General features: G+C 42.7%; 1 protein-coding gene across 1 annotated transcript; it reads left to right on the top strand.

The window, feature by feature from the left end:
* The first annotated feature begins 652 nt into the window (after positions 1-652).
* LOC121326224 (partitioning defective 6 homolog alpha-like) lies at positions 653-22,565 on the top strand. Its single transcript, XM_041269451.1, has 3 exons — positions 653-895; positions 4,131-4,353; positions 20,960-22,565. The coding sequence occupies exons 1-3, from the start codon at positions 794-796 to the stop codon at positions 21,772-21,774; spliced, it is 1,140 nt and encodes a 379-aa protein (XP_041125385.1). The 5' UTR covers positions 653-793; the 3' UTR covers positions 21,775-22,565.
* The last annotated feature ends 772 nt before the right edge of the window (positions 22,566-23,337 follow it).

Genomic DNA, 23,337 nt, shown 5'->3' with positions numbered 1-23,337 from the left:
TCGTATCCACACAGTATTTCATGCGGTTGTTTTGCAATGAAAACTCGTTGCTGGTTAATTTTTCATCGATTGTTCATGCTTACCAATGTACACGTTTTGAGGGTGAACAATAAATATGTGTTAATAAACATGATACTTATTGCTTTCATTAATTTTACAGCCATGTGTTTTTTTATTATTATTGTGCTGCAAGCCTGTCAAAATATAATAACGTATACCTTAATACACGCTTGTGTTCTGATATTTACAGGGCTGTCTTTAGTGGCTGTTACTGTTTTTATTATTATTACAATACAAACTGTTATTACCCACTGAAACAACTTTTGATAACGTTGCTGGAATGTTGTCATTTACTGATGTCGTTGTGTGCAGGCAGCTTTTTCATGATTGAATCTGAAGTATTTGCAGATGTTAGTGACCTTGCATAATAAACTCCGAGTCTCAGATAGTCGCCGGGGCGTTTATTTCAAGTTTTACTGTATCTGTCAGTCGGACTGTCCACTTCTTTTCTGCTCTGCACCTTTAAGAACGCCGGCACCTGTCGCATGCCGTAGTAACATTCAACATGACGTCACGCAGGTTGCAACCCTACCCCCTCGGGCGGTGTGTTCTGGTGACGTCAGTCCTCTTGGAATAAAACAGCCCTGCCTCTTGCGGGGATAGTGTCACTCAGACGAGGTGTATTACCAAAACTAGCAGCAAGTGCATGTGTGCGTGTGCGTGTGCGTGTGTGTGTGTGGGACCGAGGCGGCATTAATATTATTATTGAGGGCTGTATCAACGCCAGCTTTGCATGGTCCACAACGCGGAGACTGTTCGCCACCAGCCCAAAATGTCAAGGCATCACAGAACCACTTCGAGAAATGCGAACAACATTATCGAGGTCAAAAGCAAAGTAAGTTAATATTCTTCCCGTTTTGAATTAGGTGTGATGATATAGCATGTGTAGAATGGGTAGTGTTGACCATACACAGCGCAGCATGACAAGAGTCTAGACAGAAGTGAACCTTTCCACATTAATAAATGAGCAATGTAAGTAACATTAAACACAGCCGGCTATACTGTCTCAGTTATGTGAGCATGCACCCTGTCCTATGAAGAGTGTGTGTGTGTGTGTGTGTGTGTGTGTGTGTGTGTGTGTGTGTGTGTGTGTGTGTGTGTGTCTCTCTGCCTGCGCTTACTCGTCTCGGTTGTCAGTCCGGCGCCTGGTTTGTTTTGTACAATTCACCTGACGTGTTTTGAATTTTTCTGTGCATATTTTGTGTATAGATTTAAAGTCGACGCGAAGTGCTTGACGACAGCGTTTCATTGTTTTAATAATACTGTGCATTGCACATTGTTATATACCCGAAGCGCGGTATTAAATATTATTCCACAGTGTCATTTCTGAAACTATGTGCGTTTAATTAGGCCTGTATAAAATGAATTACCCGTGACAATTAAGGATAGCAATTTCAGAATGGCTCCTATAAAAAGTTATTATAGTATTGCGATTCATTTTAAAAATGTATATACAATATGGAAAATAGTTTTGACGTGTAAACTGTACATTATTGTGCACTTATCAAATTATTTTTCTTTAGGGTTTCTTGTTTAATAAAGAAATCTATAGATACTGTAATTACATTAGTCGAAGGTTATAGAGAAATCGGCCGACAGAGTGCTTTTAAGAAGTCGATGGCCACTCACTAACGCTAGAAATGGCTCTCGCTCACAGCTCTGTTTATGGTTTGGCAATGGCAGTGTATTGAATCGCGTTTCTTGCATTGGTTGTACAGCATTGCGAAATAAAAACAATTCATTTCGTAGAATTAAAACAGTCTTATGATTGTGGGCACGTGGGTTTCCCAGTAAAATGAAATGTCGGTATTTTGAATGAATTTGAAGTTTGAACACCCCCCGGTTCTTGTATTAATTAAGACGCTCTCGGGAGAATTCATCAGTGCCCAGTCTCAGTTGTAAACAATCCTCACATCTGTGAAAATATCCAGGCAATTTACACCCCAGCAGAGCACTTTGCACTGCAACGTTAGAGTTTGTCTGCGTGGGAAAAAATAATTGTGCAATTATGCACCGTCCTGTCCAGCTTTTCTGATACACCTGAAAAAAGTCAACAGAACATTGATCTTTTGGTTTATTTAGCGGCCCATGCAGTCAAACGCTGTTACATGAATCGTCCTATCTCTTTTCAGATTTGAGCAGTATGCTGTTTTTGGACATTAATAGAATGATGCAATTTGAGACCGAATTTGTATATTTATTATTATTATTATTATTATTATTATTATTATTATTATTATTATTATTATTATTATTACGAAATACTAAAGGACACCTTTGGCAAACGTTTCAGATAGTTTTTCTCAATCTACATTATTGCTGTTATTTTATGAATAGGGTTTTAAGTAATAATAAAATTATACGAAAAAGCTGGTATCAAAAATGTAATAACAAAATTAATTTAAAAAAAGACAACAAAAAAGATAGTCTTTGATTGTTGCCTGTCACTTTCAAGCGTGTCTCTCATTATACCGCGTTACTGTATTATGCTCTCATTTAAACCCGCACTAGATTGAAGACTCATTAGACAACTGACACGCCGTTAAATATAGATGGGAAACACGTGATTGTTCTTCATGCTTTGTAGTAGCGGTGGTGGTAGGAAGGCAGTGATCGCAATGGTTATAGTATGACTCGTTTGAATTCACATTCAGAACTCCCCCCTCCTAAAATAACTTGCAGCTGAATCGCTCATTCCAGGTTAAACAGAATACAGTGGGCCCTGTTCACAAACCTTTGACTCAGCTTATTTTAAATAATGTTTTTTTTTTTTTTTTTAATCAGTTAACTGCCATCACTGGAAACTGTGAAGTCCTCCTATGAGCAGAGTAGGAAAGTGAGAATTGTACTGCTTTCCTCCAGGTTAGTGCCTTTGTTTGTGGGCACTATTGGGTCCTGTTAAAGGATGCTTTTAATGAACATTCTGGTTGGTTCAAGGACTGTTTTTTAAGGAACATTGTTTTAAGTTAAACTGTGCCTTGAACAAACGAGAACAAACCTGCTCATAGACAGTTCGAAAGGGTCTCAAGAACTGCAGACTTAATTTTTAATTGATCAAAATGGGCTTAAAAAAAAAAAATCCCTTAACAAAATTCTTTAGACAATGTTGTGTAAAGAGAGCCTGTTATTTTATCAAAACAACAAAGAAAAAACGAGAACTATTATTGTAAAAATAAGACAAGCTGAGCTGCATCTTCTGTAATGGAGAGATGCACCTTTTTATCTCCAGTATACAAGCTTTGAGATGCAGCGGGGAAAGTCCCAGAGAGATCACGTGACTGGCAGAGAAGGGAGACCCCAGTCCTCGCTGCTCCAGTTCTACAGACCTCCGGTCCAGCCAAGTCAGAGCCGCCAGCCGCCCACACTCAGGCGCAGCAGACGGGCTGCATCAGTGCACATTTCTAAAAGCAACATCGCTCCGAGCAAATGTGGTTTTCTTTACAGCAGAGCCTGCTTTTAAAAGAAGCTGTTTCTTCTTTCTTCCAGTCCAGTGAACTGGTCTTGTTAAACTTGTCGTACTTCAGGGATGCTGCTGTAAATGTACTGCAAAAACCAAGGCTTGGAAACCTGTTAGCAGACCCACATTCACACTATAAGCCCTTCATTGTGTTGCCATAGACCTATTTTTGCTTTGCCACAGCACTATATAGTAGTTCACTTCCTGTGCTGCAGGCCTGGGTCTTGTGCTTTTGGTGTGTGTCACATTGGAGAAGATGTGGGGTTCTGTGCCTGAAAGGGAAACCAAGTACTTCCTTTTAAAATGACATGGGGCTTCACCTGAATTGAAATGAAAAGAAAGCTTGGAAAATGAGTCGGAGGCTAGAAACAGTTTTTAAACCCCGGCATTTTCTTTCTGCCTTGACTCTGGGCTGCTGTTGTAGAAAGATCTGTTGAAAGATTGTAGAAAGTACTGCAGTCAAGGTTGTTTACTCGTGTCTAAAACAGGCTAATGCATCATAATAAATCCACTTCGTGTGTTCTTTCCTGTTCCATCTCCAAGCTTTTCTTCTTTGTTGAATCAGAACTCGTGTGCAAATTGTTTATTTTTGTCGGCCCCTTCCCCGTTTTAGTTTGACGCAGAGTTCCGAAGGTTTGCCCTGAAGCGTTCCAGCGCGGGAGGCTTCCAGGAATTCTACCGGCTGATTCAGTCGGTCCATCAGATTCCCAGCGTGGACTTGCTAATGGGATATACAGACATCCATGGGGATTTACTGCCAATCAACAATGACGACAACTACCACAAAGCCCTGTCCTCTGCCAACCCGCTGCTCAGGATCATCATCCAGAAGAGAGGTAAGGAGAGGCAGCGCTGGCTGTGCTTCCCAGGAGAGCTAGGAATCCTGCAGACCCTCTCGGAGCTGCACCTGGGGATTGCACTGGCTTTACACAGGAGGCTGCATTGCATGTCGTGCATTTAGAAATGTGCATGTTCCTGAGATGCTATGCATTGATATCTTCAGAGGAACAAGGTTAAAAGGTGGTGTCGTTTCACAGGTTTCTGATATGAAGAGAAAGCACAAAGTGTCCTGTTTTTAGGGTATTTTCTGTTTGGTAATGTGGGTCATTGTGGCGCCGTGTTCATACTGGAAACTACTGCAGCAGCAAATAAGGTGAACTTGGGTTTGATCCACATCTTACATACACTCCACTAAGGGGAGTTATTGAAACCCTCCGCTTTGAGCAGAGCTGGTTTGCACAGTTTTTCCAAGCACTTCAGCGTGTAACCTGTAACTAGGACAGCTCGGATACGTTAGGACTTTTTTTTTTATCTTGGCATGCTGTATTGCAGGTCCTTATTACACGTTAGTTTTGTAACATTATACTCTATTTGCTTTTACATGTAACATAAGGATCCATTTCTTTGAATAGAACTAAGACTTGCATTACATAGCCACAGTTATCTATGAACTCTGTGCATGTGTTGGTAATAAAGCTCACTGTAGGAAACCACTGCTGTCTTGCAGCCCAATGAGACGGAGATTTTAGTACGCTTTTTCTCTTATTATTAACAGGCATGCAGTGAAACCAACACGCAGTTGATTGATTCTTAAAGCGGATGTCTCTCTTCTTTGTTACAGTTTTAGACTTGAAAAGCTCCCCTTGTTCTGCATTGGTACCCTCCCCACACCGAGGCAGACTGCATGTATAAGATACTGAGATACTAGCCCCAGGCTACCACTGCCTTGTGTATCAAAAACATACGCATTACACACCTCTAAGGAGTTGGCTTACATCCTCCTATACAGGAGCAGTACAGTCCTGGGTGCATTGCATCATTCAAGTACTGATATCCACAGAACTGCAGGGTTGGCAATAAGACTGCTATTGCATAGCAGTTTTACCCATTCCAGGTTTTATTACAAGCTTGATTAGCCACAGAGTATAGGTAACACAATTATGTGTGTCTTAATAAAAAAACAGGAATGGATCAGAACTGCCCATGAAGTGTGGCTGATATGGAGAGAAGAGGGGTGCATTTAGAAGCACTGAAAAGAAACAGAACAAGTCTCTCTCCGTGTCTTCATTGAAAGACTTGGAGTAGAAAGCGTTTGTCAGTGAACTCATTAAGGCTCTTCTAGTGTTGAGGGAAAGGGTTAACCTGAAATCCAGTAGGATTCCTGGGCGTTCCCTCCCTTCTTCCCTCCTATCTCATTCCAGTCTCATTTGCACTGCTATCAACCCAACCTGAAGCCTGTCATGGGTATTCTCAGTAGGGAGGCTGCTAGCTTCTCGAATGCTATGTGACTTTCATGGTTAATGAATTAAGGCTGGATGTTATTAAAAGGGGAGGAGATTGGCCTGAGGCCTAATATATATATTAAAGAACATTGATGTTTCACTCGGGGAGGTCGTCTGACAGGGGGATTTCATTGGCACTGTCGCGTCCCCCCCCGGGACCCAACGGCACAGGGCTAGGACTGAATGGCTAATTGGAGCTGGAGGGGTGCTTCATTATCTCTCGAGGCACAGGGCTGTGTTTACGCTGGCTGTCGCTTCAGCAATGCAAGCTCGTCCCACGGAGGCCAGTTCCCATTAACTGCGGTGCAATTAAGAAAACCTTTACACAGGACAGCCCTGCCAGCATAAAAAATAACATTGTAAAGAAGAACTGGTACACATGCCTCTACATAGTGTGCCTGCCACTTCTATTGCATTTGCACTGAGAGGATACTCCCAGGGAACTTTCATCAAGATCCATGGAACATGCAAGGATTCAACTGCAGACATGTATTTACACTTCAAGTATTGGGGCTGATGGAATACCTGAAAAATGACTTTTTTTCATGTATGCCATGTCACAGCTGTCTAGCTGCAATGATCAGCTGCCCCTTTAGTCCAAGCATGCTTTCACCACCCGGGTCTCACAGTTCAGAAGGCCACTTCACTGGATGCTGTAATTTATAAATGTGTTATTTTATTTTAAATAAATCCCCATTCTACAATAAAAAACATTTTCTGTTATCTTCATAGAACTCTACTTTTTTCATTATTGTGTTAGAGAGAACCTGGAAGCTGATTCGCCCTGCCACAGCGCTGTGGGTGGAAGACGTTCGCTTTGCTCTTAGGCCTTATTATTAAAATCCGTATCAGAAACATCAACATTTCCACCAAGCTCTTATCTCCTGAGCTGAGTTCTCTCCAGCGCAGCTCTGCTCAGTGAGATTACAGCCCCCTGCACCAGCCTGCACCACTCTCTTGTCGTAAAAGATTTTCTGCTTACTTGATTAAAAATTTTTTTATATATATATATATATATATATATATATATATATATATATATATATATATATATATTAGCTGCTGTTAGTTTTGAGTTTAAGCAGTTGGTTCAGCAGGAGAGACTGTGTGCAGTTCTCAAGCTGTTCTGAGAGAGAGGGAGAGGGAGACAGAGACAAAGAGACAGACAGAGACATGTACACATTACACAAAGGTGATTTCATAATGACTTGCATGTTGGCATCTCTTCTTTGTACAGTATATAGAACCTTGGGGGGGGGGGGGTCTGGTGTTGATTTGTGCTGTGTGCAGTGTAGAGCTGGCACTATGGATTGCCCTCCTGCTTGTTGATAAGGAGGTGAAGGGTTCATACTGGAGCAGACTGATTGAACGTGCAGCCCCAGCGCTCCAGGCGTGTGTACAGTACAGGGAGCTGTGCTGTAGAGGCTGAGCACTATTAGCACAGTTACCCTGGCCCAGCGGGGATGCGCTAATGCATGTTTGCTGACAGTTATTGGATTACAGGAGTCGGAGTTGGATTACAGAATCTATCCGCACACTGCGACAGTGGAGAGGGGGAGGGGTGATCACAGGCTGATGACAGAATTCCAATTGAAAGAGCATTGTCTCGGGAATCCTGTCTACAGCACAGGAGCAAAGGGGAGGAGTGGAGATGCATAGTGAGGGCAGGATAGCAGGGCAGCACACTTTAATGCACAAGAAAAGAGGTCAGGAAAGGGCAAGAAATTATTGTAAAAAGTAGATCGGCTTGAATCTTCAGTAGGATTTCCCCCCTACATATCTTTTGCCAAGACTGTGGTTGTCAGCAATAGCCAAGGCATAAAAAAGGGCAAAGGTTCCTTATGATTAGATGGGAAAGCCTCTATTTTATTACATAACAGAGCAGCATGTGGTCTGATGGGTTGAATGGTTATAAGGATTTAAAGCCAGCAGTGCAGTCTGTGTCAGAAGGGCTAAGGAGCCCCCAATGCTTTACTCTGGAGGGATTGCCTCCAGTCAACGCGGTACAGAGCTTTATGTTCAGATACATCTACAGCAGATTTTGTAAGTTAAAAGTATTTGTTTCTGATGTTCAAGTACATTTATTCAGAAAGGGGAGACTGTACTGTATTTTAAGGGAGTGTTTATTAGACTAGAAAATGTATGTGATTTTTGCATTGCTAGATTGTATTTTACAATGCTTGCCGTTACTAACCCATTGACACATAGTCTGCCTCAGATTCTCTTGGCAGGGAGATGAAAGAGAGAGAGTGCATCGTTTATTATTGACAGGTGTAATTGCAGTGCAGTGCAGTGCAGAACTCCTGATAATGTAGATGCACTCATCTCTGACTGCAGCCACCTGTCCTGCAGAGAGGAGCGAACGCATTGACCCTCCACTGCGAGCACCAGAGCTCCCGCTGGCTTTCATAATCACTGCCCCTCTCAGCAGCCATCGCCTCTGGCCCCCGGGGGAGGAAGGTCATGCAGAATCCGCCTGTCTCTTACTGCTCATGAGCACTGCAAATCACAAATCTCTCTTTAATTAGGAGTATCAGCCAGCTGTGCCCACTGGAGACCCCGGATCGTCTCGGCAGGCAGGCTTAATTAGCGTGTCCATCAGCCTGCTTTTGGCACGGCAAGTGTTAAACCCAGGTGTGTTGGTCAACACTGAGTCCCGTGGTGATTTACTAAAGGGAAGCACAGATGACCCTTGCAGCGTCTCCCCCGTCATTGTCCATCAGAATGATTAATAACACCTTTAGCATTCGAGCATCCTCCAGAGGTGATCTCTGACAGTGTTTTAATTTGAGACAGGAATGTGGACTGCGCTGGCTGTACCTGTACTTACTGTAACCCCTCTGTCTGTTTACCTTAGTCTAGGAGTGGCCTTTAGATTTAGTGCTGTTGTCACCCCAGGAGGACAGAGACTTAACGACCAGTGTTGGGGAGGCTTGATTTTTATCCCTGCTTGACATTTTTATAACTCGTTGTAAGATATATTTTACTTAGGGCAGTAGCTAACAACAAGGTCGCTGACTGTGAAAGATATTTTAGCAGGACTGGTCCACTGTTAAGTCTCGTCCTGCATTCAGAACAGAATTGCAAGCTTGGCAGTGCGGATGCTTCGTTAAGTCACTTTTAGTTTTTTCAGGATGCTACAGTACCTTGAGCCTCTTTTACACAGATTTGCCGACTTGTAGAATGTGTACTTTTGGCTGGCTCCCATCATGCTGAATCATTTTCTCCGCAAAATTAGCATCTTCCCAGGCTGTCTGCAGTAACAAAAATACCCACGCGAAACTCTCTTTGAGAGCAGAAAGGAATTGTGGAAAGGTAGGTCATGTTCGGTGTCGCCTTAAACCGGTTTGCTCTAAAAAGTAAAAGTAAACTGAGCAAGTGTAATCTAAATCTCCCCAGCCTCCAGTCTGGCACCTTGCACAAGCACTAATTCATCCTGAATGAACTCAGCTGAGCCCTGACTACAAGAATAGGCATGTGAGAGTAAATTATTTGCAGTGCCCTTTTTACAAGAAAATAACAGCTGAGAGGCGATTGCACTCCCCCCGCGGCTCGCAGAGGTATTGATTTTTTAGCTGTCAGATTATAGCAAGCAGATTTTAAGTCTGTATCTGGGTCTCACCCTTGGGTTTCCCATATTCACCCCCTGTTGTGCAGGTAATTATTGCTAGTGACATCCTAACATCTACCTGTGTGTGAGTGTAGTGATTTACCTGCCTGTATCTGAGCCATGCACGTCACCGAAATGCATAATAACGCTCTGCTTTTCAAAGGCACCAGCTCCGTTTCTATGAGAATATTTACTTTGAGGGCAGAACAGTGCTGTTTGACAGCACTAAGATGAGAAATGTCTGTACTTTTCCATGACAAGGTTGTTTATTACTATTTTTAGTATTGCTGTAGTAAGATACTATACCTGTTAGGACAGGGATTGACATCGGTGGTGCTTCTGGACCAGGTCTTGATCTAATTATTACATTGAACCAATCAATCTGCAGACCCCCTGACTACCCCAGCGTTGGGATGTGCAAAGTCAACCTTTTCATTTTTAATATACCTACAAAAAGAATGTCACCGTCAAAAGCTTCCACAACAGCAAAAACAGCAGTCAATTTTGTCTCTTTTTATGAATGCTAAAAATGCGAAGGGCATAAAGTTAAGGAGGTACATACATGTTGCACGTTTTGTGATTATAATGTGTCCAGTTTTCATGAATCTTGATAGTAACTTTAATTAGCACGCGTGTGTCACGCTTACATTTCCACGTCTGTCTGAAGAGCCGCTTATCTAGTTGTCACGGAACTTGTTAAGATGTTCATTCGGACCTTGATGCCTTTTATGCAGCTGCTAATTACAAAAACAAAGCTGCAGCTGCCCTGGGTACATCATGACAGCAGATTCAATTTAAACATTTTATAATAAGAGGCATCTGTTGTCCACACAGGGGTTTAACGAACAGATTGCCTGTGAAATCTCAGGGCCTAAAGAGCGCTTAGCCGGAGTGACCATGTGTACCAGGGTCTATCTTAATGATCCAAATACAGCTAACCGTTTACTTTGTATTAATTCCTGCCAGCCCTCCACCCCCCCTTAATGCATTGGGGTTTGAGCCCCTTTTACCCCTCTGATTGGTGGACCGACAAGACCACTGCTTTGTATCAGCTAGCACGCTTCACAGTGCCCCCTTTGAATAATTTATTAATTATTGCAGGCCAAGATAAGGAATGTTGGGGCAAGAGTTAGACTAGCCAGACTTCCTGCCCCCTCTGTCCAGAAAAGCCCATGGAAAGAAGATGCACCTGCTCTGTTAGCCTCTGTCAGTGTGTATACCCTGTACCTGTGATCACTTCTAACAAATAGAACAATTAGGAAGTTCTTGTTTGTTCAGCAGTGTTGTACTGTATGAAGACTACACTGTGTCCAGCAGACACAAAGTCACCTTGATAACAAGGGATGGTCTGTTTACTGTAAGTACATTTTATTATGGCCAAGAGGCTATAGACACACAGCATTCTGAATGGCATAGCTTTGAAAAATCCCGCAGAACAATTACTTTAGAACATCTTTTAAAAGGTCAGCTTAAAGAGTGTGTCTTAAAGGGCTACTTTAATCCAACCTGGACACACTTGTGGAAGTGGAATTATACCCTGTGATTGATCAGTTCCAGTTCAATTCCACGCCTTTCCCAGCTGAATCATTCACTGTCCCATGCTGTGTTTTATGCAGAGCAAATGTTACTCCCGTATTTTCAACCACTTCTAGTGATCCCATTTTGTTTGTAAAAAATAAGTTACCTAGCATGTTTCTGTATGTGTACCTGTGATTATACTGCTGGGTTATTTCGAATAGACAGAGAAAACATGTTAATATGTGGAGTCGTTCAAGTTACTTCTTAGTATAATTGTAATTACTGAAGTATAATTGTAATTGAACATCACTGTAATTATAATTTCAGCAAATAATGCTGCTGTAATTGTAATTGTGATTCTAATTTTATTAAACCATGGCACTTATTAGTGACTATCGAAGCACTTTGAAGCAAAGGGACAGCTCCTGTGTGCAGGAATGCTTGCTGGCTCCAAGTGTTCCCTTGTCCAAATATCTTTAAACCTGGATTTAGTGGTACTTGAGAAACACTCCAGAGAGGTTCGTTATTGACCAGAGCTGCACTTACGGCTTGGATAATTGAATTGCCTGGGTTCTGTATGGAGAGAACAGAGCGGTAATTTATTGCAGGTGCTTGTGTGAGGGGCCCCTCCTGCATGCATAAACTCTGTGCCTAAGCCATACCGCTATCCACTTCCACTGTAAGCATAGTAAGAGCTGCTGGTTATTTAAAGAGGTGGGGGGGGAGTCTTTACTCACAGAAGTGTCTGTACAGTATGACCGTGCATTTGCAAATGGATCATAATGTCGGTACAGATTCAATTGGAAACTCCTGTATCAAGCTGAACAAAGCCCATTATTGTCAGCAGGCGCACAGTGAGCATCTCCATGACTACCTGTGTGTCTCTGGCAAGAGAGTGAGTTAAGAGAGAGAGAGCTGGGTTTGTCTGTCTGTCTGTGTTCTCTCCTGCTCTGCAGCAACTTAAAAGGGACTTCTAAGAACTTGGAGGGGAGGATTATAAATACCAATGTGTTTTTTTGACACAGTTCTTCTCTCCAGTATGAGTATTCACCTTTCCTGATAGAAAAGCAGTGAAATAATTCAGCAGACAGGCTTTCTCTTCACCTCTTTACTTGTATTCTTGTAATTGGATTTCCATGCATCAGACATCAATATCGCAGGAGGTCAACAGTAGCATACATTACATAATTCAATCAAGCCGAGCAAAGACTACAGCCGGCAGCTTGCAAAGCTTTGAAGCTTCTGCAGCCAGTCCTGTTCAGATTGTACTTGGAATGGTTTTATAAATCCTCCACTCTACTCGGATTTGTGGAACGTGTACCAGTTTTCATTTTGATCTGTTTACTGTGTAGTACACAACTGGAATATTTAGCTGCTCTTCATCAAAGCTGCTATCCACCTACAGAAAGAGATGTGTTCAGCCTCTTAACCCCCTGTACACAAAAATGAATCAGTTAAAAACCCATCTGCTTCAATCGAACCACCGTACTTAGCCTGCATTCTGATGCCAACACTTTTGGAGCTGCTCACTTTATTTACTTGATTTCCCCGGGATTAAGTTATTCAATTAAATATCCAGATTGCACTGGTATCCTGAAGAGAACTCGGAACACCATCCATTATACCTGCAACAACTGGGTCCTTAGCAACCAGTTTAGCAACACAAGCCAATGAGAGTCCCCCTGCAGGCCAGATCACATTCCACAGCCTGTTGCCATAGAGACAGCACAAACAGAAGCCCTGTTCCATGTGGAACTTGAGTCTGGAATGCTGAGAAAGGGGCTGAGACAGTGCGACTGCTGCAGTACTTCGTGAATGGACACTATATGTGTATGATACATACTGTATCACAGCCAAACTCCTACACTAGGGCACTCCTATTGGAGTAGCATGATGACCACCAAATGGAAAAGGTTGGGTGACCCAGATAAAGGAGTTTGGGTAAAGGGGGTTCTACTTTATATAGGAAAGGTGTGTCTCTCTGTTTCTCTCCACTAACACATCATTGAAATGAACTCGTCATTAATGTGTGCATTATTATATAGTTGAATCAGCTTTTTAAGTTAGTGTACGGTACCTGGATGACAGATTCTGTGTGACTGAGTGGGCTCTGTGATGCTGTTGCAGTGGTACAGAGCAGGGTGCTGATCCGGGCTATCAGGTTATGCTGTGTGACTGAGTGGGCTCTGTGATGCTGTTACAGTAGTATGGAGCAGGGTGCTGATTCGGCTGTCTGGGTTCAGGTCTGTGTGATGCTGTTTCCTGGTCAGTGATGTCTCTCTGGCTGTGTGAATCGTCAGAGCTTGCAGCCAGGCGTAGCACTACATGGCACAGCATGGTCTTTCTTCCGTTCCAAGTTGATTGTTACACTGTGGTGTACCTGGTGGACAGGTTGATTGTTACACTGTGGTGTACCTGGTGGACAGGTTGATTGTTACACTGTGGTGTACCTGGTGGACAGGTTGATTGTTACACTGTGGTGTACCTGGTGGACAGGTTGATTGTTACACTGTGGTGTACCTGGTGGACAGGTTGATTGTTACACTGTGGTGTACCTGGTGGACAGGTTGATTGTTACACTGTGGTGTACCTGGTGGACAGGTTGATTTTTATACTGGTGTATCTGATGTAGTTTAGACATGATTCTCAGAGTTCTGTTGAAGTCACGTTGGTGCTTTAAGCTGATGAATTTGTAAACGTTGTGTTTACTGAAACAGAAGATGATACAAAGCGAATCTTAACAAGCAGAAGAATACTTTGGGTTAAGATAACCCATCACAGGTTGCCCTTTAATTAGACGTGACATCAAATAACTACAGAGTGTCAAACTCCTGTGAGCAGGAACAGGAAGAGGAAGAGGAACCGCTCCCACTGAAAAGAACAAAGCCTTTAACCCAACACAGTAGATTTTTCAGATTACTTCTATGCATTGACAGAGCGTGTTATGTAGAGAATAACAAATACGTGCTGGTGTATCTTAAAGAAAGGGGCGGAGTGGTGTTGGATTTATTATGAGCAGCTTCTGTTGTTTACCTCCCTGAGGTATTTAATAGAAGCTTTGAGACCTTCACAAACGCATACAGGGATTCAGCACGCTCTTGTATAGCGCCCTCGCATTGTTCAAGGTGGGGGGCCCCCTTAGTTCAGGTGCCATACCTAATAAGGTGCTGCTGACTGGACACGCAGAGGAGCGTACAGCAGGTACTGAGAGCAGGGCGTCCCACGGCAGGCTGCCAGGAGGGGAGAAGTCTCCTGGGAATTTAAAGAATGCATGGCAGATTGTAATTGAAATGTATGCTTCTTTCACAGTGTTTGAAATCGCTTACAGGAAAACGCTCTTCTCCGTCAGATTTCTTTCCATCTGGTTTACAACGATGCAACAAACTGCAAAGCAGCCCTCAGTACTTTAAAATACTTGGTGATCCTGGTGGTGATCGATGTTTACTGTAGGGTGTTCCAAGAAGTTTATCTGAATGCAAATGTTTCTGAATTTGGTTGCTAAGACATATTTCAGCACAAGATTTTACATAATGCATGTATCTCTGTATAAACGGGTCATTCTGACGTTCCCAATCAAGATAATTTCAAGGTTAAATAAAAAATAATGTCAGTATGGCTCATTTAGATCAGTAAAATCCAGTGCTAGACAGGAGTGTTCAAATCAGAGATTACTTTGCGGGCTGGTTGGCACTTTTTCGGTGACAATGGGTCGTAAGAGAGATTCACTAATAGGACGTTAGCAGGCGGCTGTTACGATAACAGGTGTTCATAAAAACCAAGTTCAGATGATCAAATACATCAAATAAGCAGTTTGACAAAAACATTAACATTAAACTTTGGACAGCGCTCGCCCTGATCTGTACCCCGGGCTGGTATGCTTCTCAAAGGGGGCTGTGTGTGGGCAAGGTTAGTTTAGGAGAAGCAGTGTCTGTGTTGAGGCTCCCAGCTCTTGCCAGCTGCCCTGTACTCTGATCTGAAGGAATGTGTGTGCCAAGCTATGCTATGCTGGTCTAATCCCTTTGCCACGACAGGGCAGGTCTTCCAACAGAAATACTGGGGCCAGCTGCTGCAAATAACCAGGCACTGTATGCCATATACCGCATCAAGAATGGAAATAATTAAATAAGAACATTTATCAAATGAAACTGAAATCAAATGTGGCAAACCAGCAGATTTTATAAAGGAGACGAAGGTCTAATTCAGTGGAAGAGATCTCAATTAAGCCGACTGTCACAATGTAACAGATATAATGGGGCTCAATTAGGAATTATGTTAATGCAGTTTAATCTCTCCAGGGTATTTCTGCAAAACTCAGTGATTCATTTGTATGCATCAAAAGTGACTCTTTTCTTTTCATTCTCATCAGCGTTTACTGTAGCAGTTGACTGTTCACAATTCAGAGCAGACCTGGTCTGAAATAGATAGAGAATTCACTTGTGTGGGGGTGGAGGTGGGGTTTGGGGGTTCATATAACGGATAGAGTACTTTAAAGACAGGACCACGTGTGCAGGATGGGTTACCTGCGCTCATGCAGCACTCTGTGGAAGCATAGAATGCCTTAGTTAGGATAACTCTGGTATTGCACGCTCACATCAAGATGTTCTGTAACAGCAGAAGAAATGAGAAAATGGTTGCACATTCGTGTAAAGACCTACTGTCATTCACAGATCTTTTTCTGTCTAGAGGTGGTTTGCTGTTCCACTTCAGGTTTTAGTTTTAGCTTGCTCAGTTCTCCGGGACACCTGTAATGGTTTACGGCGCTCCAGACACTGGCACCTGTTTTCTTTACCTTCTCAATCACTGGTAAAATTGAGAGAAGTTAAATACAGCCTCCAGCACCTACAGTTAATCACCCAGACAGCCTCTAGGTGCCTCCAGATCAGGAGGGCTGGTTTCTGTTTGAGGTTGAGCCAGCCTTCATGGATTTATTAAATATTAATCTTCTATGGCCCAGGCTATCGCTGTAATCATCAGGAAATAACCCATACCATGTGTATCACGCAAGCCTGTCTATAATAAGCTTGTCTGGACTTCTGCGGAATTCATTCCACTGGTACCCCACCCCCATTGTATAATGCACACACTGTACCTCTTCAAGCCATGTCGGTTATCAAATAAAAAGGTCCTCGGCACACCTGCAGTTAAACCTGTGTTTTAATACCAGCTGTCAATGATCAGCGTTTCGGCTGGAAGCCTTTTTTAAAGTCGAAGGTTTTGTCAAACGCTTTTCGAAGTTTCTTTTGCTATCGCTAAGTCTGCCATCAGCGACCGCTTTGAAGAGCTGAAGAGCTGTATTGCCATGATAAAACACCAGTATATAAAGACCGCAGGCCCTGGGTAGAACACATGCAACAGGTGTATCTCTCTAGCTTTTCGAGATTCACATTTGCTGCGGAGGAATTTTGTCCCGTAATATTTTATTATCCCCTTTTTAAAAGAAAGAACTTCAGATAATACCTGCAACATCCTGTAAATAAGAGCTGGTCTGAAAGGTGACACTTTCCACAAAGACAGCTTTGACAGGCTTCGTTGTGTGGCTGCTATGAGCAGGTTTTAAATGCGACAGCAATTGATTTCCATGGTGCCTAATCATCCCCACAGCTCTTTACTGTGTGAGCAGCAACATACAGAACAGCTCGTAACAACCTGAAGTGATGCATTTACTCTATTTAATAGCGTTTAACCAACTGAGCCTGAGCGTCTTGTTCACAAGAGGGTCCCGGAAGATCTAACCCACACTCCCTGCTTGCACTGTATTCTCTCAACACCTACTTCTAAAAGAAAGATCAAAGACTGGGTAATGGTCGGTAATGGTTTTATCCAGTGTGCTGCTTTCTAGCTTGAAGAAGCATATTTGCTGTACAGTACACTTAGCATCGTCAAGTACCTAGCGTGTAACCCTGTTAATAAGTCCTGCCTCTTGCGAAGAGCCATTCAGGTGGTTCAATAGATGTTGCTGAGTTTTTCTGTCGGAATGCTATAAACCCTTGGGATGGTAAATCCCTAATCGCCCCGGTTGGCTTGGGAACCAGCTCCGCGATCGTGAAGTGTGCTCGCCACACTCGTATCTGAGCCTGGAGTTTGAGTTCTCTGGATTATGTTTGAAAACAGACCTTGTGTGTAAATGCATAGGCCCCAGATGAGATGCTGAGTATATTTTTAGCCGTTTTGTTTTGTGTTCACAGAAAATGAATGATGTTCTATTTTTACTGAAGAAGACACTAGTCACTAGAATATTCTCTCTTTAGCACAACAAAGGCTATCTCTCTTTTTTGTAACTTCCAAGGTTTCTGCTGAATGTTGTTGTTGCTTAGCAACTATTGGTGCTTGAAATGAAAAACATCGGCCAGTCGAGATGAAGGTTCTTTCAAGTCTGGAATATTTGACAAGGGCCTGAGTACAGACACTTGTCAACAACACTGATGGAAATGGCTACCGGCCATAGAACCAGAGGATAATGTCTTAGCTAGATAAGTCCAATGCTAAAAGGAAGCAACAGTATTATAGGCAACTTTTATCCTATGATTTGTCTTTATCGAACCTGGATCTACAGTATTGTTCTTGTAAATTGTTACTATTTCTATTTAAATGATCGCTTGTTCTGGAGACACTGGCAGTCAGCTTCTACTGTATGTAAGTTATAGCTCATTAACTATTCAGCACCTATCAAATGTCAGCGTCATTGTAAAAATAAAAGGGAATATCAGTCAAATTATTAGGCTGAATCAGAGCACATCAAAATCAAATATCTTTTATGTCTGGGTAAGTTCATTCACATATTGCAAAGGCTTGGTTTGTTTTTCCTTGTGTGCAGTAATGTTGCTCATTCATCAAGTGTCCCGGGCCAAGGCTATGGCATCTGCCTGCCTGCCTGTTTGTGTATGTGTGTGTTTACAGCTTGCTGTCTCGAGGGGGTGGGAGGCGATGATAAGTTTGCACTATGTCATTAGCTAATTAAATGGAGCAGATTTCATTCCAGTAGCCTGTCACTTCAGCAACAAAAACTGGCAAGATTGGACGTGCCTTTGCTTTATTTGCTGTGCTGTTTGTCCTGCTGATGCATGTTGCTTTGGATGTGTGTGCTAGTTGTTTACTGTAGGAGTATGGCTTGTGTGTGGAAGCACAGTAACCTTGTTCTCTTTCCTGCAGTTACAGTAATGCAGGGGATGGAAATAAGACTCCAATTGCAGAGCAGTTTCACCCATTGCAGGTTTCACTATGAGCTTGATAAGCCACAGTGTATAGCTAACTCGCTCAGGTGTGTCTGATTTATTTTTGATCTGGCTGTCCTCCATCTATAGAGCGTCCAAGTCTTCTGCACCTACTGTAGTGCACCGTGTTGTGTACGGATTGAAGACGTGGACGTATCAAACGTCTCGCCAGAGTGTATCAGTCAACCTGTACCCCCTACCCTGCAACATGCTGGTCCTGGTGACCCCCTGTGGCTGCTGGTCTTCATTCCAGGTGAGCTCTCAATTACTGAACTAGACCCTTCATTGAACTAACCATTTGCTTAATTAATTCAAGTTAGCTATAACAGTTTATAGTTAACTTGAACTCTGCAACTTTTTATGAGCTGAGAACAATTAAAAAGGTCTAATTAAGCAAATTATTAGTTCAATTTAGGGTCTAGTTAAGTAATTGTTAATTGCAGTTGGAATGAAAACCAGCAGACACAGGGGGTCCCCAGGACCAGGGTTGGGAAGCCCTGCTCCAGAGGAAAGGTGTTGCTTTTTTTTAATTCTCCTAGTTACTTATGAAAAGTCTGTGGTTTAAGATTTATTTTTTTTTTCACAAACTTAGTTTTCTTTAAAATAAAAAGGAAATATTAATTTCAGATACTGTCACCTGCTTTGCCCTGGATAAATAAATTTCCTGGATTACCCTTGTAAAAGCATATCAAAGTGTCATGGTAAAGTATGATAAACTACAGCGAAGCTCATGTATGTGTATGGGAAGCTGCTAAATTATTGTGAAAGATGAATGTGGTAAACTTTCATGAGTGTCCATGAAAATGTGTGTGTGTGTGTGTGTGTGTGTGTTTGTGTCAGCCCTTATTCTAATATACCTGGTCGATGGTGCAGAGTGCCGTGGTCTGACCAGCCCAGAATATGTCAAGTCACTCTGTGCTATTTTAAACCTGCATTCTGAATCAGACTGTGGCTTTTAATGACGTCCGCGAACATATTTGTACACTTCTATTTGCCGTAGGCGTTAACTAGAACTTTTTTTTTTTCTTTTTTTATCACCTGACCTGTCCTGTCCTGGATTGTTCCTGCTTTGTTTTGTGCAAGTATGCCGAGGGCTCGCCCCATTCCAGCATGCACAGAAACAGTGTGTTGCTAATGTAAAGCAGGCAGGCAGTGTTTATTTTTAGGTGTTTTTTTTTTTCTCTGATCTCTAACACATGGTTCTGCAGTGCAGCACTTCAATGACAACCCTGTAGCTTCGCTTCCAGTTGCCTTTTGCTTGTGGCGAGCTCATTGAATTGTGGTGTGGGTTTTCTTTTATTTTTTTTAGGATTTTTTGTTATTTTTATAAATAATAATAATTTAAACATGATTGTTAGACACTCCGGAGTAAAACTGATTGCCAAAAAAAGAATGCTTGCAATGAGGGAATAGCAGAAAAACTGCTAAGTGTTATCTGCCTGTCTCCACAGTGCCTGCAATTGCTCTTGCTGTCCTCCCATCATTTACCCACTCAAGGCTTTGATTTTGTCTGGTGATTCACACTCCTTTTGGAAAGCAGAATATCAATTATGAGCTGTAATCACTTGAAGAACAGTTTTTTTTTATATATGCCAGTTTTGATCCGTTAAATCTGTCCTTTTATGAACACTGTGCTTCTAAACTCTCTCCTTAAAAAAGCAGCCCTGGCAGCGATGCTCATGTGTGGATCACATCTGATACCATGATTAGTCACTCCTTTGTAGTATACGTTTTTAAATCCTGCCTTGCAAGCCAGAATTTTTCATAAGCAGTATATTGTGTGTTGCTGGACAGGGAAAAAGAAAAATGGTTTGATTTTTAAAAAAATTATCTAGTTACATAAATAAAGTAGCTTTTCCAATTTCAAAAATGCTGATGCATTACAGAGTTACAATGATGGGACTAGTGCATTTCAAAGTCATTGGCTTTGTTTTTCAAATTGTGCATCGTACAGCGTGCTCTGCAGTGCAAGCCTGCGGAGAACATGGGAATGTTAAGATATAGAAATACTGTGCTACATGCTGTGGAGGTCCTTTGGCAGAGGAGGGTGTGTTGCTAACATACCTTGAGGTTTACTACAAAGATCTTAACGGCACTCCCTTAAAATTTATAAAGATGTTTCACAGACTCCTTTCCCCTGGATCTTTTACTGTGTTTAGTAACATGAATAAGGAGGCCAACAGATCACCCCAGATGAATTAATACAGAGTGAAAAGGCGGCAGGGTTTAGATGCGTGTGTGTGTTCGCTGCTCTTCTTGTATGTGGCTTTGACATCAGATGACAGATGACCCTTTTCAGGAAGTCATGTATTTCAATCCCTAGTTAGCTGCTGATGTCTATGTACAGAGTGGATGTGTCCCGGTGGCCTCGCATGGATTAGAGGTTCAGACCGTAAAGGTTAAGCTGGTGGCAGGAGGGTGAATCCACTCTCGCTCTCACTCTCATCACCCCTCTGGATAGACTGTGTATTGACGTCCTCTTGAAGGGCATTTAAAACCCTTTGGAGGAAACTAGGTTTGATCAACATTATCTTTCAATGAAAAAATGCAGTGAACGTGATATTCTAGATTTGGTAAAGAGTGGAGAGTGAGCTGTTGCATCCTAATTTACTCTCCTTAAATATTATTACCCCCCCAACCCAAATTTACCAAAAACAAACCCAGCAATTATTTGTGGAGAAAAGCGTACCAACAAATGCTGTTTTTTTTTTTTTTTTTTTTTTAAAGTGAAACAAAGAGATTTTAAACAGATAAGTGATGAGTGAAATGTACATCGCATCTAACCAGGCTTTTCTCTTCTCCCCCTCCCTCTCTGTTCCAGCGGAAGCCGACACTGGGGTTTTTGCCACCAACTCCCTGCAGCGCAGGAAGAAGGGACTCCACGGGCTGCGGCCGGTGCACAAGTCCAAGCCACACCTCCTGATCGGGCTCCCACAGGACTTCCGGCAGATCTCCTCCATCATCGACGTGGACATCCTGCCCGAGACCCACCGGCGCGTGCGTCTGCACAAGCACGGCTCGGACAAGCCCCTTGGCTTCTACATCCGCGATGGGCTTAGCATGCGGGTGACCCCCCAGGGAGTGGAGAAGGTGCCAGGGGTGTTCATTTCTCGGCTGGTGCGCGGCGGGCTGGCGGAGAGCACGGGGCTGCTGGCGGTCAACGACGAGATCTTGGAGGTGAACGGCATTGATGTGGTGGGCAAGTCCCTGGACCAGGTGACGGACATGATGGTGGCCAACAGCCACAACCTCATCGTGACGGTCAAGCCGGCCAACCAGCGGAACAACGTGGTCCGGAGCAGCAAGGCCTTGGGCAGTTCAGGCTTCTCCAACAACAGCACCCCCAGCCCGGTCTCGCACTACATCAGCAACTACTGCACGGCCGAGGGGGAGAGCGACGACGAGGGAGACCTGATCATCGAGAGCGACGGCCTGCCCCCCTACCTGCCCGCCGGCTTCGTCAACGGGGACCACCCGGGCCTGCTGCGCAGCTTCCAGCAGAGCACCTCCCTGCACAGCTCGCTGTCTGACAGCAAGGCCTCGCTCAGCTCCACGAACACTCACAACGGCAGCCCTGGCAAGATCAACACGAGCCAGGAGAGCATGCGGGAGGACGGCAACATCATCACGCTATAACGCTCGCGGACGCAGCCTTTCTTTCTTTTATTCTTTCTTCTTTTCTTCCTCTGCCGCAAGGGACTGCCGATTCTCTACATGCTGCTGGGGTGCGCTCTTTCCCAGGTAACCTTTGGGAGGCTGACTCAGTCTGTTTGGAGGTGAGGGAAAGGGTGGCGCACCGTGCTTCATCCTGGAATCTGGAAGGAGAGGGGCGACGGCACTGCTGCAAGCTTTCCTTCAGAGGTCTGATTCAGAATATAAATCTGGAAGAAAACCGAATTAAAGCACTGGAAGAGTCTGCTTCTTAGGAGGGTTGGTCTGGGCCTGCTCCCCTACAGGACAGGCTGTTAATGAACTAAACAGTCTGGGTATGTTAACCCTAACAAGATAGGGGGCGCTCTGTTCTTCTCGGGTATTTATAGATGTCTCCTTTTGAAAAGCCATGCACGTTATGTTTTATTTGGTTCTTCCATCCCAGTTTATTTGCTTGGTTACTGTGCACATGTGACTGAAGACAAGGGGACCTGGCTTACAACCATTGGTTATTCTGTGTTATATACATTAGGTTTCCAGATCCTGTATCGCACTGGGGATCTTCTGTTGCAGGGCTGGTATTGTGGAAATGGGATTAAGCTAATACAGCTGACTGTTTCATTGTGCGGCTCCCTAAATAATAATCATAAAAAAGTTGATGCATTTTATTTTATTTCTTAATCACAAAAAGGTAAATAGTCAAAATACATAATGCCTTCTCAGTAAAAAAAAAAAAAAAAAACCCAAAAAAACAAACAAAAAACATGAATGTACATTACTAAAGTAAAAAAAATATATATATTTTGGTTTTGACAGATTTTGTTTTATTTATTTACTTATAGTTTTTTGTTCTGTAAAAAAAAAAATATATATATATAATATAATTTTATTATGAGACCTATAAATGAAAACCAAAGCATTTAGAAAGACCTCATCCTTGTGTTGTAAAGCAGACAAAGCCACTTCACTTTTTATTTATAATAAATTTTAGTATGGTATCTAGTGTTTTAAGCCTGTTTTTAAATGTATTGGTTACATCATATTCATGACCAATAAATTGCAATAAAGTGAAGTATCTTGGACACCAGTAACTTTTTGAAAACAGTACAAAAGTAATACTGCAAATGTGTTTCAGCCTTTTTGTAATAGAAATAAAAACAGCCTTCTGTAAACCCTACAGCCCCAAAATAGCATAAGAATTATTATTTTTTTTAATCATAATTAATATTCCTGTTCGGCATGGAGATAGAATCGCAAGCGTGCCCTCCGCATGGTAATTCACAGAATTCCGCATGAAAACGCTGCGCAATCTCTGGGCATTCAGTCACGTGGCGGGTCACTCTACCATTGCCATTCTTATCCCAATATGGGTACCAAGCAAAAAAAAAAAAAAAAAAAAAAAAAAAAAAAAAAAAAATTAATTCCAAGTCACTATGATTTATTCAGGACAGCTGCAGTGTTCAGGGCATTATCAGCACTTGCTATAGTTTTAAATAGCACTGCATTTTCCATGGGCTAATCCCTTCAGCATCTTCTCTAGTACGATAC

This window comes from Polyodon spathula, chromosome 13 (genome assembly GCF_017654505.1).
Source record: "Polyodon spathula isolate WHYD16114869_AA chromosome 13, ASM1765450v1, whole genome shotgun sequence".
In the NCBI taxonomy this organism is placed as follows: Eukaryota; Metazoa; Chordata; class Actinopteri; order Acipenseriformes; family Polyodontidae; genus Polyodon; species Polyodon spathula.
This window is presented reverse-complemented; position numbering and strand designations above follow the sequence as displayed.

Coding starts and splice junctions, on each gene's coding strand:
- LOC121326224 (XM_041269451.1), top strand. CDS start 794: ATGGTCCACAACGCGGAGACTGTTCGCCACCAGCCCAAAATGTCAAGG. Junction 896..4,130: donor TTATCGAGGTCAAAAGCAAA/GTAAGTTAATAT, acceptor TCCCCGTTTTAG/TTTGACGCAGAGTTCCGAAG. Junction 4,354..20,959: donor GATCATCATCCAGAAGAGAG/GTAAGGAGAGGC, acceptor TCTCTGTTCCAG/CGGAAGCCGACACTGGGGTT.